At 36.2% G+C, this 17,080-nt stretch overlaps 1 protein-coding gene across 1 annotated transcript in view; it reads left to right on the top strand.

The window, feature by feature from the left end:
* LOC100592286 (serine/threonine-protein kinase TNNI3K) overlaps positions 1–17,080 on the top strand; it is a 338,808-nt gene that overhangs the window by 156,200 nt on the left and 165,528 nt on the right. The window contains 6 exon segments of the mRNA XM_030825185.1: positions 8,297–8,383; positions 8,948–9,004; positions 9,970–10,062; positions 10,154–10,211; positions 10,338–10,532; positions 11,239–11,343. Coding sequence (XP_030681045.1) covers positions 8,297–8,383; positions 8,948–9,004; positions 9,970–10,062; positions 10,154–10,211; positions 10,338–10,532; positions 11,239–11,343 — 595 coding nt within the window.

The raw sequence follows: 17,080 nt of genomic DNA, 5'->3' as shown, positions 1-17,080 counted from the left end.
TTTAATCAAAATAACCCTTTAAATTGTTATTATCTTTGTTTTATAGATAAAAGATTAAGACTTAGGGCTGTTAAGTCACGCTTGCCCAACCCATGCAGTTGTTGAGTAGAGAGGCAGTACCAAATAGGGGGTCTGTCTTATTGAAGAATTCAAGCTCTTACCAACACACTGTAAAATTAGATCTAAGCCAAAACTCCATCCTTTTTATTTAATGACATTGGGCAAGTTCTTTAACCTCTTTCAGCATTTACCCTCAAATTCAAAATGAGGATATTAATAACCACTTTACAGAATTCTGATGAGGTTTAAGGATAAGATTTAAGTGCTTGGCACATAACAGAGTCTCAATAATAATGGCAGTGGCTATTATTGATAAGTGCAGAGCAGAGATTCAATCGAATCCACATAACTCCCAAATTTCATGGTCTTTCCTAATTTATAACATTTACAGTTAGAAATTATGATATATTAGGATAATAGGCATCCGCTATAAACCCTCTAATGAAGGGCTTATATTCCTGCCAAACGCCTCCGGACAATCCCTGCATATATAAAAGTGTGTGTTGTTTTGTTATATTGGTATTTCTTATTTATGGCTCAAGTTATACCATTAATTTTAAGCCTCAGAACTGAAGCAAAATAAAGGAGATTTTGAAAATAACTAATCAAAATATTATGAAAGTAATCCAAAGACATTATTCTAATGTGCATAGTTGCATGCAAATATATAAAACAATATTTTAAAACTATAGCACAAATTTGTAAGCCTCTTTCCTACAGCAGGGTTTTTCTCCACAGTCAAGGAGGAATGTCAAAGAATTTGTGATCATATTTTCAAACCACCACACCAACTGACTGCTTGATTTCTTTGCTTGGATATCTGAGGACCCTGCAAAACTCAACAAGTCCAAAATTGAACTTAACATTTTTTTTTTGTCCTCGTAATTCTGTTTCTTCTACTGTGTATCCTTTATTCAATCAGCCATTTAATGGTATTACCATCCACTTTGTCACTTAGGTCAGAAATCTTGAATGATGCTTGATTACTTTTTCCTCCTCAACTTCTTCTCCCACCACACATCCTATCAATTCAATCAAAAAGTCTTCTTTATTTTGCTTAATAAGTACATTTTTAATCCATCCTTTTTTCTTTTTTTTACTATCACTATTTTAATTCAGATCCTCATAATACTTCTTCTAATCCATTTTAATAACCTCATAACTGCCCTTTTTGGTCCTCAGCATTTTAAAATTTTCCAACTGTAGACTAAGAGATATATTCAAGGTGCAAATAAGGCCATATTATTCCCCAATCTAAAACCTTTCTCTGATATACTATCACCCATAAGAAAAAGTCTCAGCTTGATATCTTAACATACAGAGACTTTATTGTCTTGTGTACTCCTTGCCTCTCGAACCTCATATCCTCTTACTCCTGTTACATGGGCAACCCCACATGCCAAAACCATCATCATATTCGCTAGATTACCAACATTCACTCAGTGTTCACTGTCTGCCATGCATGTTCTAAATACTTCACATATATTAATTCATCAAATCCACATAATAACCCTGTGAGGCAGTGTCAATTCACATAATAGGAATAGTATAAAACTGCTCATTCATCTTTACACATATCATTTTATTTCATGTTTCCAAGACTTTTATCATGGCAGTCCAATCTGCCTTTATATCCTCTCTGTCCTCTCCATGTCACCCCATTCTTTAAATTTCTGATTGCCACTTGGTCTTCAAGACTTAGTTTATGGAAGTCTCCTAGTCTTATTGAATGTTTCTAGAAAGTCTTCCCTGACATTCCAGCCTAGCACACACATCCTTTCTTTATATTGTATTTTGTTATGTGCACATCTCTTTCTCTGTGTTTACCACTTTATACTGAAACACTCTCTCCTCTTACCAAATTATAAACTTCTTGAGAGCAAGCATTTGGACCATTAATTCATTGTCTTCCAAAAATTTGAATTCAGTGGATGACTCCTAATAGATATTCAATACATGCTTGTGGAAATCAGTAAGAGAGACAGGAGGAAAATATTTTAGACATAACATTCTTTTCCATGTTCTACTACACGGCATCTGGTGAGTTGATATTCTAAGAAATACTAACTACCACTTTTCTGTTGTCTCTGTAACTATTTCTGTAAATATCATAGGTTCCTTATTAACTGCACAGTCCTAATATTCAAATAAACAGGCAAAATATTTTAAAGTCTGTTCTAAAGCTCCTCTTTCCATGCATTGGAACTGCAAAAATTTTCTTCTGGTTGGAATGCTTTTCTCCTACCTTTTTGCTTAATCAGTTTGTCCTCATCTTTCAAGTTGAGCTTGAAAGACAGTCTCAACTATCCTGACTCTTCCAGACTGTTGTAAGATTCACCATTATACACATTCACATCATGTACCTTTTCTTCCTAGAGCTTGGCTAAATAAAATTTGAGTGAAATTATATTTATATAATTTTTTCCACTAGATAGCACTGAATATAAAAATAAATAATATTTCTATTTCAACCCTCTCTCTCATACCTAGTACCATTCATTCAGTCAGCAAAAATGCATTGCCAACCTAATGTGTGATAGACACTGTGCTAGGAACTAAGCTCCCAGTGCTAGGAACAGTAAAACAGATAATACCTCCGTGATCTTAGGAAGTTTGCATTGTTAACTTGAAGACACAGGCTGCAAGCAAGAAAGCAGATAGAAAATATGGGTTAACAATAAGTGCTATGAATAAAATAAAAAGGAAATGCAATGGTGAACACAAAATTCAAGGATACTATCTAAAATTGAGTAATCATGGAAGGGGAAGGTCTCTCTGGGAAGGTGTTGATGGAACTGGCCCCTCATAGGTGCACAATGAATATTTGAGGAAGAAAAGGAAAGAGAAAGGAAAGCAGAATGAGAAAAAGAGAAAAAGGAAGGATAGCTAAATAATTTAGTTTGAATATAAAAATATCTTGGCAAAAGCATTCTTCATGCCTGTGGATTCTTCTCTTAAGGTAAAGGACCAGTGACATCCTTACTGGGGCCTGCTGATTAAGGAACAAGAATAATGGGTCAAAGGGGATGTGAGTTCCCTCTCTGTGATATAAAATTAGGACATCTTTCATATTTAAGTGATGAGAAGATGTAGCAAGTCAGAAATTTTTGTCACCTCTGATCTAATAATGAACAGTGTATGGGACCAGGGTGGTCAGGAAGAAGATGAGCCATTGAAGGGCAATTGTCCAAAGCCACCCTCTGATTCCACTTTTCAATGCTTCTGGAAAGTGAGTTTTTAACACAATGGGAAGGGGATATATTAAAATATTGAACAAAGCCTAATATTTATCATTACTGTGAAAGTTTCATTATTTGGGCCAGGTATAAAGCAAGGCCTAGGCTGCTCCTTTGATGACCTGGGCATGTGAGACATGAGGTCAATGAGAATTCCTTCTGTAACTGAGACTAAATCACCATGTTCTCTACACAGCCGTGAACCCAAAGGGTCTCTGAGTCACCACATCATGGAGATCTTAGTACTGGTGTCATTTACCACTAATCTCCAGATGTAGTTCTTAAAATATTCTCATAGCAAGAGATTAGAATCAGTTTTCATTGTTTTTAAGTTAAAATTGTGGGGGACAGAGAGACAACCTTATAGGGAGATAAATTGTACTTCCCTTCTTAAATAATTGTAAAGCATCTTTTGTATATATGACCATGATGTAGATATTAAACTGTCTTTGTAACAGTCTCTTGGATTGACTTGTCATCTTAAACAAAACCTAGGTTTTAAAATAACTATTAAGAAAGTTGAAAGCAAAGAGGATTTAAGAGGGGGAGGAATTACACCAAATATAAGAAGTAAAGGAACACAAGTAGACAAATTAAAGGGAAAGCACTGAATTTGGAGAATACACACAGGACTGAAAGAGTGAGGAGCAGGTAATGAAAGAGATTTCAAGCTGGGAGAAGAATCCCATTTGCCAAAACCCTCAGGTGCTCCAGTGAATAATACTCTAAAAGTGCAGATCATCATTAGAGCTGCATTAGGCTAATAACGTAGCAACCTTCTATTTTGGTAAAATGCTTGGGTGTAGATAGTAAATTCTTAAATATAGGAAAACATTTTATTTAATTAGTGGAAGTTTGATTATCTCTGGAGGTATTCCATTAGTGTGCCTTGGTTATCTGGGTGTATCCGTTATCAGGAGTTTGGCTTAACAAGTCCTTTTAGTGAGCTCCATTAAGGTTTATTTTTCTGCTTAACTCCTTGTAGCCAAGCGCCCGGGAGCTGGGCTTTAGTGGGTTTCGGGTTTCTTTGCATGTACTTTAGTGGCTTGTCAGATGAGTTCTAGTCATGGAAAATTTCCCATACGTGGGTGCCTTAGCCCACAGTTAGCAGGAGGTGGGAAATCAGGCGGAGATGCCTTCCAGAGCTGAGGGGGCCTCTTGGCATTTCCCTGGCAGCCTCATGCTTATCATCAGCCAGAACCCAGGCACTCATTAGGTTCTTGATGAAAAGCATTCCAAAGAAAATGCCAGCAAATTGTGCCACTGTGCTGGCAGGAAATGAAAACTGCTCAGAGCAAGTGGAGCCAAGAGAGCTGTTGAAATGAAAGGTAACATCATGGGTGTGATCACTAACTCACACAGGCGCTCAGGATTCAGGATGCAACTTTCTGCTTCACTGGGAAAAGCATGAGGCCCTCTCGTGTGTCAGCCGATGTCAATTCTATATAGGGGCTGAGATAGACTGGAAGGTGGGCTCTGTGAATTAAGCTTTGTTGTGCTTGGGTAAATGCTAGGGGTTTGGGTTGTTTTTATTCCCCCAAGAAGTCTCTCCTAGGAAAAACAGAAATAAGAAAAAGTTTTTGTTTTTGTGTTTTTCCTGGGCCCAAACACTTGAAGACCAAACAAAGTAAAAGGAAGATTCCAAAAGCACTATAGGTCCTATTAATGTGGGATCAGACAGTGTGAAGGGAGGAAAAAAAAAATAACCTTAGAATCTGTGAATCTAGCAAGGAACAGATGAGGGGTATTATTATTATTACTATTTTAGAGACAGGGTCTCACCCAGGTCTAGCCCAGGCTAGAGTGCAATGGTGTGAATCATAGCTCACTACAATCTTGAACTCCTGGGTTCAAGTGATTCTCCCACCTCAGGCTCCCCAGTAGCTGGGACTACGGGCAGATGCTACCATGCCCCACTAATTAAAAAAAAATTTTTTTTTAGAAGTAGGGGTCATGCTATGTTGCCCAGCCTGGTCTTCAACTCCTGGCCTCAAACAATCCCCCAACCTCAGCCCACGAAACACTGGGGTGTGAGTCAAGACACTCAGCCAAATTTTAATTCCAAAGGAATTTTTGTTCTTTAGTACTACTTTTATCCTGAGGTTAAAATGGCCACCAAAGCAAGAAAAGAAAATGCTCAACAACAGGCAGCCCCAACACAGAAGCAAGGCACAGGCACACTGAAATCTTCATGAAACTGGATGTGGTAGGTAGAGTAATGCCCCCTCAAAGATGTTCAGTTCCTGTTCACTGGAACTGTAAGCAGGCTGCCTTACATGGGGAAGAATCAAGGAGGTAGAGTAATGCCCCCCGCCACCCCCAAAGATGTTCAGGTCCTGTTTGCTGGAACTGTAAGTAGGCTGCCTTACATGGGGAAGAATCAAGGTTGTTATTTAGCTGACTTTAAGAGATAGATTGTCCTGGATTATCCCAGTGGGCCCATTGTAATATGGAAGGGAGGGGCAGAAGCAGAGGTCAGAGCAATATGATATGAGGACTAAGCCAACCATTGCTGGCTTTGAACCTATAGGAAGGGGGCTACAAGCCAAGGAATGTGGGTGGCCTCTAGAACTTGGAAAAGTCAAGGAAACCGATTATCTCCTAAGGCCTCTAGAAAGAAATGCAGTCCTGCTAACACCTTGATTTCAGCTCAGAGAAAACCATGTTGGACTTTTGACTTCCAGAATTATATGATAATAAATTTGTATTGCTCAAGTCACTATGTTTGTCATAACTAGCAATAGCAGCAATAGAAAATGAATACACTGGTATTTAGAATATTCATCTGAAATTCCAAAAAGGAGTTTCCAAGTTCACCTACAATTCTTGGGGCAAAAAGTAAAGTGAAAAAGCAGTGACAAGACCCAAAAGGCACATTGATGTGTTAGAACCGTAAGGCATATTACATACATCATCTTAGTTAATCTTTACAACAATCTTACAAGGGTGGATTATCGTTTCTAACCTGTAGATGAGGATCTTTTTAAAAAGTAAAACAAATCATATCCTTTAATTAAAATGCTTCAGTGGCTCCCCATCTCGCCTACACCACACGAAAATTTCGTCTTCTTATCCTCACCTGTAAAGCTCTACATCCGTTGTAGTCAAAGTGCAGATTGCTGATGAGCATCACCTGGGACCTTGTTAGAACCGCAACACTCAGCCTCTACTACAGACTTTTTCAATTGTGATCTATTGGGACAGGGCTGGGGAATCTGTTTGGACTTGCACTTCAAGTGATTCTTATACATAGTAAAAAGTTTGAGAAGCACGAGTCCACGTGAAGTACACTTGCCTACCTCTCCAACCAAATCTGATACCACTCTCATCCTTGCTTGTGAAGCCACACTGGCCTTTTCTCATTCTCTAAACAGGTTATGTTTGCTCCTATCTTGGGACTACCGCATTATCTATTCTTTCTGCCTATTAGGTGCTTCCCCTAGAAACTTGTTTGTTGGCTAATGTCCTTAATGTCTTAAGGTTTCCCTGATCGTGAGCTCACTACGGTCCAAAGAAAGAATGCCAATGGGACTGCCCCCCATGTCATTTCATTATAACTTATGCCTATGATTTGAGAAAATTAGAGATCCACCAGTCATGAATAGAAAGCTGGAGATGATAAGAAAATGGACACTAGTTGTGTAGATTTAAGTTTTGCTACTAGTTTTAGCAATTGTAATCACAATGCTTTTTTTTTTTTTTGCTTTTTTTTTTCCTCGAAGGATCTTAGCCTTGTTACCTTTGGAAAAGCTTTTCGTGCTTGTAAATACCATGATTTTTCCACCTTATGATCTTGAATGCAATATTCATTTAAAGTTTTTGGGGAAGGGAAGATTTGAAAGGCAATCAAATCTCAGCATATACTCTCTACATAAGCTAGGTGTATGCTTAACCCATGTTAACTACAGATCCTTTGTGATAGATAAGTATTTATGCTTTTTCAATTCCTTAAGTTTGCCAGTTTTACAATGAGCTCTGTTGTATTTCACAAATCCTATGGCAACATCTTTAAGGTTGGCTGTTTTTCTCTCTTGTAAATTAGCTTCATAGATTATTTTTATAGTGAATGCATTAAAATAGTATTGAAGTTTAATTTTATTGAAAAACATTGCATTACTCAGAGGATCATTTGGCGTTTTTTATCCTTCACAATCATAAGCCCCTAGTGTAACTAGTAAACACTAGATTGGTGGTGGTGTTATTATAGAAAAGGATTTCTCATATAGCACTCCAGGGTGGGCATTTCTGGTCAGTGGATGGCTTTCTTCCAACCCTCAGAGCTTCAGAGCCTTCTGCATCTAGCCAGCAAATGGGAAGAGTAGAGAAGGCTCCCCTGTTTCTTAAGGCACAGACCTGGAAGTTACTTCACTTTTGCTCATATTCCCTTCATGAAAATATGTCACAAGGCCACAATTGGATGCAAGGTACATAGGAAAATGTCACTGGGTGGGCAGCCATTCCCAGTGATAAAAATCACCCTGTGAAAGAGGAGTACAAATATTGGCAGGCAGCCGGCTGTCTCTAAAAACCTATGTAAATTGTCTTAGTGCTGCATAATACTGCAATACTGAATCAAATGTACTGCTCAGTCACAGCAAATACATCTCTCTTTCCTGATTACTGTATGTACTTTTTGCCCTTTTAATAGTGCCCTCATTATATACTCCCATAGTACTTAGTATTGCCTTATTTAGAAATCCTCATCATTTTTCTGATTATTTGTTCAACTACATTGTAAGCTTCTCAAGGGTAAGACCATAGTCACTTTGTTCACTGCATCACCAGTACCCATTCCCAGTAGAGTGCCTGACATAGTGCTTTGCATATGGTAGTCTTAAGAAATTATTTTGAACCAAAGAATGAGTGAACTAAATTTCTATTGCAATACATTACCTCTTATGATTTGTCCTATGTTTAAGCTACTTCCAATAATTTTTGGATTTGAGAGTAGACTGAATAACTTAAACAAAACTTAGGACTCTTTGTATCTTTTCATAAAGGGCATGATGCCATTGTCACACTCCTGAAGCATTATAAGAGACCGCAAGATGAATTGCCCTGTAATGAATATTCTCAGCCTGGAGGAGGTACCCCTTTTCTTATTCAGTTTTCATTGTTGTATAATATACTGTGCCTAAAGGTAAACCTGTGTTTCTGTTACTGTCATTCTTTCTGGGGCTAGGGAGGAGGGCATAGCCTATGTCAGATTAGATTTATTTTAAGTAACCTTATGTCTGGGAGAGGCTGAACATAGAGAAGCCTCCATTTCAGCTATTTTCTAACTCACCAATCTGCAGCTCCTCTAAGTTTAACATTTCCCAGACTGGATGTTTATGAGGCTTGTGCATGACTAGGAAGGCCTGGATAAGCTGAGAGCAGTCGTTTTCCATTTCAGTAATCTATTACTGAATTCTCATATCCAGACACAAATTAAATCTGCTAGAGCCTGCTACAACTTGGATTTTCTAAAAAATCTTTTTATGCACTTTCTAAATAAACACTTGCAGTACAATTTCAGTATCCAGAGAAAGATTTGGGCCTGAAGCGATAGTTTTACTTCGTTTCGTCACCTGCTTATTTTTATAATGTTGAACTTTTATGTAAAAAAAAAGATTTCTACTTTCAACTCTATTATATAATTTAATTTCTAGATGGCTCCTATGTGTCTGTTCCATCACCCTTGGGGAAGATTAAAAGTATGACAAAAGGTACTTATAATCTGGGACAATTGTTATATTTGATTACTAAGGATAACTATTGCTTCAAATGTAACTTTCAATTTTGTTTTACATATTACAAATGATGACTATTTTACAAGCACAACAAATATTATTGACAGACCATTCTTTCCATAATTAACCTTATCCTTTTTCTCCTTTCAATGCATGAAGATATAATAACAGTGAAAATTTCACATGACTATTAAAGAAAAATCAAATTCTCACTGGACTGTTTAGATGTTTCTGTTTTTTATAAAAATGAATTATAAATAGTCATATTTCTTTAAGGAGAATTGGGACTAGAAAACATGTGTGAAAAAAGATATATTATTTTTCAAAATATCCCCAATAAGTAATACTTTGGGAGCTTTTTTGAATGTTTGCTTCACACAGAAATGAATAACATTGGATCAGGAAAGTAAAAACTTTGATTCAAATGTAAATATATATTTAACTATTTGGAATTTAAATTCCAAATAGTTTCCTTAGGATGTAGCATGAGTGTTTCCTTAGAATGATTCGTATGCTTATTTCCTGTCATTTAATCGGCATCCCTTTGAGGTTAGTTTATGGATATTTGGCTAAGCCTATTGGAATAGACTGAAGAGAGTTACCAGATCAGAACCTTGATCATAATGTGATATGGACTGGACTCCAGGGTTGCCATGTCATGCAGGCAAGCTGGTTGGTGACCAGATCAGGAATAGACCCTTAGCCCTGGTAACAAGGAGTGAGTAATCGAGACATAGAACTAACATGATTTTAATGCAGGGGGCCAGGGATCATTTGGGTTAAGGTTTTAGCATCTTCAAGTAGTCAATTATAGTTGGAACATTAAAAATTAAATGTTATTAGGAAATTATGTTTTTAGTTAAATATATATATGCATGTGTGTACACATCCACGTGTGTGCTTTTTACCTTAAAAAATAAAATGACAATTTCTGTTTGCAGAGAAGGCAGATATTCTCCTCCTAAGAGCTGGATTGCCTTCACATTTCCATCTTCAGCTCTCAGAAATTGAGTTCCATGAGATTATTGGCTCAGGTAACCTAAAAAAATAAATAAATAAAGGTCTGGTTTAGTTGAATGAACTCAAGTTAATATATGTTTATTTATTTATTTTAAACAATTGTAGGTTCTTTTGGGAAAGTATATAAAGGACGATGCAGAAATAAAATAGTGGCTATAAAACGGTAAGCAAGCAAATGAAAAAATTTAGCATCCAGGTGGAATTGTGACCTTTGAGAAGCATATGCATGGCAAGCCCCTTGTTTGGATCCATCTGTTTACTGAAGATTTTCTGTTGCTGCCATTTCCAGTTATCGAGCCAATACCTACTGCTCCAAGTCAGATGTGGATATGTTTTGCCGAGAGGTGTCCATTCTCTGCCAGCTCAATCATCCCTGTGTAATTCAGTTTGTGGGCGCTTGCTTGAATGATCCCAGCCAGTTTGCCATTGTCACTCAATACATATCAGGGGGTTCTCTGTTCTCCCTCCTTCATGAGCAGAAGAGGTACGGGTCTTTTGTTCTGATTTATCCTTGGACATTCCATTGAAACTACTCTTGCAGTACTTCAGAGGGTTTCCCATTGGATGAGCCTTCACCTTTTGAAATCTGAGTGCTGCTAGCAAGTGTGTCATTTTTAATATCGCTAATAATTTATGCCTGATAACTGTGTTTCAATGAATAGAAATACTTTGTGCTTTCTTAGCTGAAATTCAGTTGAAGATAACAAATTTACGGAATTTAAATTGGAAACTGGAGCTTAAAATAATTAGGCTAAATTTGAAATACTGATAAAGAAGATATATGTAAGCTCAGAATAAAATAAAGTTTTAAAAAAGTGATCTTGCACATATCCAATGTGAATTCACTTTCTGAGTTTATGCATATAGTAATTAGAATGTGGTTTCATATAGTGATTAAAATAGATTTCATTTTACAATATTACAAAGAAATTAAGTATAGTATTATAAATAAATTATAAAACCAAGTACAATATCTTAAACAAGAGATGCTGTGTATCTTAATTGATTCATAATTAAGCATTTTCTGATGTAGGAAAGCTATTTCTTCAGATTTGTTGAATTTCTAGCTTAACCTTCAAGAAACAAAAAATGGTTAAGATTATATAAAGTAACAACTCTCACACATCATTTGCTTTTTTGGTATTCATTTTGACCATTTCATCTCTGTTAAATCTATTTTTAAATTCCAGGATTCTTGATTTGCAGTCTAAATTAATTATTGCAGTAGATGTTGCCAAAGGCATGGAGTACCTTCACAACCTGACACAGCCAATTATACATCGTGACTTGAACAGGTATTTTTTTCCTAAATAATGAACTCAGAAGGGTATAACTAACTGGGAGTTTAAGACAGAGTTCAGTGAAGATACATTTTAGACTTATTGCAGATCAGGGTACTCTGTGGGTAAGAGGACAGGCTACCATAAGCTTAGGCAATAGAAAGTTTTGTCATTGTCTTTTGAGGAGTAGAAAGCTGTATAACTGCTTCTCAGGGATCTTTTAAATCTATGACGAATGTTCACAAATACAGTAATATCTGTAAGATGCACCAGCTAACTAGTTTCCAGGTCAGTAAGGTCAGATCAAGCAGTGAGCTAAATGGCTATTAAAAAATGATATGTCTCCTATAAAGTGAAGTGTTGGAGTAGCTCCTGATATAAAATTATCTGAAATGTACTTTGTGCTATCATAAATTCAGCTTAACCACAACAGCTTATTTACCTAGTTATCAGGTAAAGAGGATTTCATGTGAAACAAATATGAAATCAGAGTATTCCAGTGGTGGAACCCCAAGTGATCTCAAAACTTTTCCTAAATGGTGAAAACTTTCTCTGAGTAAAGTCTTATAGGAAAGGCCCGTATACAAAATGGAGCAGTGTTGGGTGAAGGTAAAGTGGGGAGGAGAAAACTCTATTTACTTCCTATTTCCCACTGCTAAGGAGAGAGATTCCTGTGCCACCTCTGTGGAAGCCCAAGGGTGCTGTAGAGAATAGTTAGACAAACACTGATTTAGTTTATGAAGCAAGTCAGATTATTCCACATCAATCATTTTCATTTTATGATAATCAATAGGATTCAAATAGATTGTGTATATAGCCCTTTATAAAAGCTTTATAGTTCTGAAGCTACTAAATATTAATTACTCTAGTCAGTCATTTGGTCAGCAACTATGTTTGAACATCTATGTTTAAAGACTATTTTCATCACAGTAGAGCTTACAAAGTGGGACGTTCATAGACTACATTCAAGGAGTTTCCACACTCTATGTAGACGAGAAAAATATTTACCTAAATGTATTTGAGGTATAAAATAATAAGTTATATACAAGGTTTAGTACAAAAATTTCAGGAACAAGAATATTAATTGCTTCTGAGGATTCTAATGGCAGCTCCATGGAAGGGATGACATATGAGCTTGGTCCTGAAAGATGGGTAGAGTTTGGAAGAGCATCCTATAGGCTTAGGGAAGACATTAATAAAATGCATAGAGATTAGAAAGTTAAAGGTATATATAGGAACTATAGTTTCATTTTAGTATACAAAGTGTGTAAATGTATGTAATATGTATCATGTATGAAGTGGACAATTGGAAAAAAGTATAGAAAAATAGAACAAGAGCGCAGATACCAGCGAATGCTATTACTAAGGTATTTCAGATTTTTTTCTGAAAGGAGACCATAAAGACATTTGAGCTGAAAATCGCAAGTTTGGAGCTATATTATTGAAAGATGAATCCAGCATCTGGTAAAATATCAACTTGAAGGGAAAGTCGAGAAACTAGTGAGGCAGTTGTTGCAGTAATCTAGATAAGAAGTAATGAAAAGCAGAATTTCACTGGTGGCAGTGGAAATGAAAGGAAGAGACATGTCAACTTTAAATAACAAAATACAGAGTTTATTCAAGCTCAGAGCTTGAGGATCATTACCCATGAGCATGGATTCAAGTTGTCCTGAATACATACTCCAATTAGCGGTGGTTACAAGTTAGTTTTTAAGAAAAAAAAAAAAAAAAGCAGTTTTTAAGTTGTTTACAAAGAATTTACATTAAAATAATATAAGCTATTGATTGGCTATACCTTGTTCTTTAATAAAAAATTATAGGAGCATAAAGATAATGGGTAACACAGCTAATCAGGAACAAAATGCCTTTACACTAATGCCCCAGGGAAATGGAGATTGCAGACCTGACTAAAGTCCCATGCTCATGTCTGTCTGGGCCTGATAAATTTTGTGTTGCTCATACAGCTCAGACTGCCCTCAGCTATTTTTCTCTTCTCAGATAGATATGAAAGATAGGAGAGATAAATCAGATACGTGAGTGGTAGAATCTTAAATATTGAAAGTAAACATATATAAGTCTCAATCTATTTATAATTATTTACTAGTTTTCACATAAAAGTCATTTCTTAATTTTTAGCTATTAGTTCTTTACCTTTCTTAATTTCAGACCAAGCATTTACGTTAACAAACATTTAACTATTTCAGAAACAGATTTAGATGATAAATTAGCATAATATAAACTGATGATTTTAAGAGTATTATCTTTCCATCGCAAACATTTTTGCACGTGGTATTAAAAAAAATGAGTAATCATTGCAATAAGTAATCATTGCAAGTTTTCTCTAGCTGTAACTCTTCATTTGTGGGGCCATTATATATTCTGTTGCCCTGAGTTATGTGCAAGTTGTTACCACCAGTTGTCAGGCAGGACCAAAAATATAAATGTTGATTAAAATAAAAACAGAACATTTACTATATAGCTGATATAAGCGTATAGCTACAATTTTTGCTGCCTCTAATCTAACCTAAATGCTAATTGCATCAAAAAGTTTTTGAATTTTATGAAACACCATTCATTTTTTAGGTGCCTTCATTATGATAGAGTCCCAAACTATTGTACCAATTATTTGTAGACTGTTTTCTATCAATCTTTAATCTGGTAGCAGCAGCAAAACATTGTTTTTCAGATGCATGCATATGTAGCATTGTACATGGTTCAAAAGAGCCTGGGTCCTTTCCCTCAGGGAGCTTGCTGCACTACTTGGCATATAAGACATCTGCCCAGAAAGCAACTAGAGTTCCACTTTATATAGAAAATAATTAAGGGTCAAAATGATGAAATAGCAACTTTCAGAGAATTTCAAGTAAGTCAAAGATGAAAGTTGAGTAGAATGCTTCTTAGCCCATGTGGAGCTAAACGTAGAGTTTGAAGAACAGGCATTAATCTTTTCTCAGGCTTTTCACAGCATACTAACCTCTGCTTTAGCATGGTACCTAGAAAGTCTCACTCAAAGAAGTAGAGGGAAAGATGCACATCAGAGATTGGGAAACTCATACACTTATTTGCATTTGTATTGACATGGTCTGTTTATATTTTTATATTCCGCATTAGCCTGGGCAAGTCAGAGTTTCAGGGTCAGAGACTGCTCTCTTCATCTCACATTTTCTGAACTAAGCATTATGTCTTACACAGAGAACATGTCTAAATAATATTTTTTAACTGAACCAAATTCTTGTGGCATTTCTATCAGTGTCATTTTACGAAGCAATGACCTAATTGGTATAAGTATGACTACTTGTGTATAGCATCCAACTTGCCTAATAACTTTTATAATTTTAAAGGGAAAAGGATATTTGAGCCCACAGGATGGGGCACTTTTATGTTGGAGTTTGTGATTGTTGTAATTATTTGAGTGAGAAAAAAGAACTCTACTTTTCCCATGGCAAGGAAAGCCAGCTGAGAGTTTTTACCATCCAGTTCTGAAAGTTAATTTTGATCTTCAGTAAATGTCCCTTGGTATCTGCAGGGGATTGGTTCCAGGACCTCTCAAGGATACCAAAGTCTGAGAATGCTCAAGTCCCTGGTATTAATTGCTGTAGCATTTGCATATTTCCTATGCACATCCTCTCCTGTACTTTAAATCATTGCAAGATTACCTATAATATCTAGTACAATGTAAATGCTATGTAAATAGTTTTTGCACTATATTGTCTAGGGAATAATGACAAAGGAAAAAGAGTCTATACATCTTCAGTACAGACACAATCTTTAAAAAAAATTTTTGGTCCATGGTTAGTTGAATCCACAGAAGTGAAACCTATGGATTTAGAGGGCCAACTATATATACTAAGGAAAAGTTCAAGGAAGGAACAAGAAAGTAGTTATTTTCAATGGAAATGATGATAATGATAATACCTACTGTTTATTTATCGCAATATGAAAGGAGCTTTGCTAAGCCTTTGTCATGCTGTCATTTAACCACACAACTCTATAGGATAGTTATTATTATTTCCATTGTACAGTTAAGGAAACTGACTAAAGAGACTAAGTCTGTAGTATTCTGTATCTTCTACTGTAACAACAACAACAGCAAAACCAGGTGAGAAGGGAGAGATGGAAGGAGCATATTGATGATACTGAATGGGCATCAGCAATATTTATCAACCTTACTGTGTGTACTTTAATATTTTAGAAAGTCAATTCCTGTGACCCAAACAATTTCTCATATCATCTTCTTATGGTCCTGTGTTCCTGCTTTATTTCTTCTTTCACACTCCATGTTCTGCTGGTGTGGAACAGATGTTGCATAGAAGGCATGCAGATAGGTTTTGTTTGGCCCATAATGTTTAAATATTTTGAAAATGTTCATAATTCAAGCAGGAATGCACTTCTCTAATTTTCTGTAGACCTCACCACCTACCAACTTATATTTGGCCTGATTTATACATTCATTTTGTGGCATTGGAGCTTGCTAGTCATTATTTATAGCTTAAAGGATTTAAAGCTTTTTACTTAATACTAGAAGCTGTGTGTTTTTCTTGGAAAAGTATATTTTTCAAATTGTTCGACATTGAAGCAGAAACATCACTGCAAACATACATGGATCAAATACATGATATTCTCCTTCTATAAAGATATAGTATTATAAATGTGATGTTAACACTGTAAGGAATTAAATAGTGATAACCTCCATCACAAAGTGCACATGGCATTCACATGAAATATGTATATGAAATCATTTTATAAACTGTGCAGCACCATACAAAATGCATTTTTTATTACTCTTAATCCCTCATTTGTTCCCTTTAATATTGGGGATGGAAAAACACTCCACAATTAACACCACCTTTGCAAAAACTACAACTGAGAAAATTAAGACTGAAAGATCTGACTTGACTCCACTTTGCTTCTAACCTGCAAGCTGTTCTTGTTCATTCCTGGACATAGGCCAAAATAACTTTGGGAGGAACTTGAAACTAAGATAATAATAGCCCTTTCACAAAACAAACCTCTTTCCTGCCTGGGGACTAGACTACCTTCATAGGACTAACAAATTAGCCACAAGATTAGAAATAATGGTTTAGGAATCACATAGCTGAAGGCTGAAAGATTCGAAACCTCCCCAAATTGCTTCTGGGGATAAATCACTATTCCAAAACCTAAGATCAGTGCTTGAGATATTTTGCAGACGATGTACAGGATGGCTCAGCTGCCACCACCCAGACTGATAAACTGGGTCATCTGGTCTCCTGGCCCCAGGAGACTGACTCAGCATCAAGAGAACAACTTTGACACCCTGTGATTTCATCTCCAACCCAACCAATCAGCAGTCCCCACTTTCAGACCCCTACCTACCAAGTTTTCCTTAAAACCCCCATCTTCAAGTTTTTGAGGAGACTGATTTGAGTAATAATAACACTCTTCTCTCCTGTACAGCTGGCTGTGCGTGAATTAAACTTTTCTCTATTGCAATTCCCCTGTCTTGATAAATCAAATTTATCTAGGCACCGGGCAAGGAGAACCCACTGAAGGGTTACAACGATATTCTCATACATACAGAGGTTTTTTTTATATGATATAACTAATTAGTTTGGGGTCTAGATCTGAGAAGGACTCACCGTTTTTAACTGTCAGCTTATTCTAGTGGGTATAAAGGAAAATAATGAGTGATAATTTTAAAATAGCCAACTTTCCAATGACAAATGACAGGTAATTTAAAAAGACAGAGCTGTTATGAGCTAAAAGAATCTTA

This window comes from Nomascus leucogenys, chromosome 12 (assembly GCF_006542625.1).
Source record: "Nomascus leucogenys isolate Asia chromosome 12, Asia_NLE_v1, whole genome shotgun sequence".
Taxonomy (NCBI): Eukaryota; Metazoa; Chordata; class Mammalia; order Primates; family Hylobatidae; genus Nomascus; species Nomascus leucogenys.
Note: the sequence above shows the minus strand (reverse complement) of the source record. Positions and strands in the feature narration are given on the sequence as shown.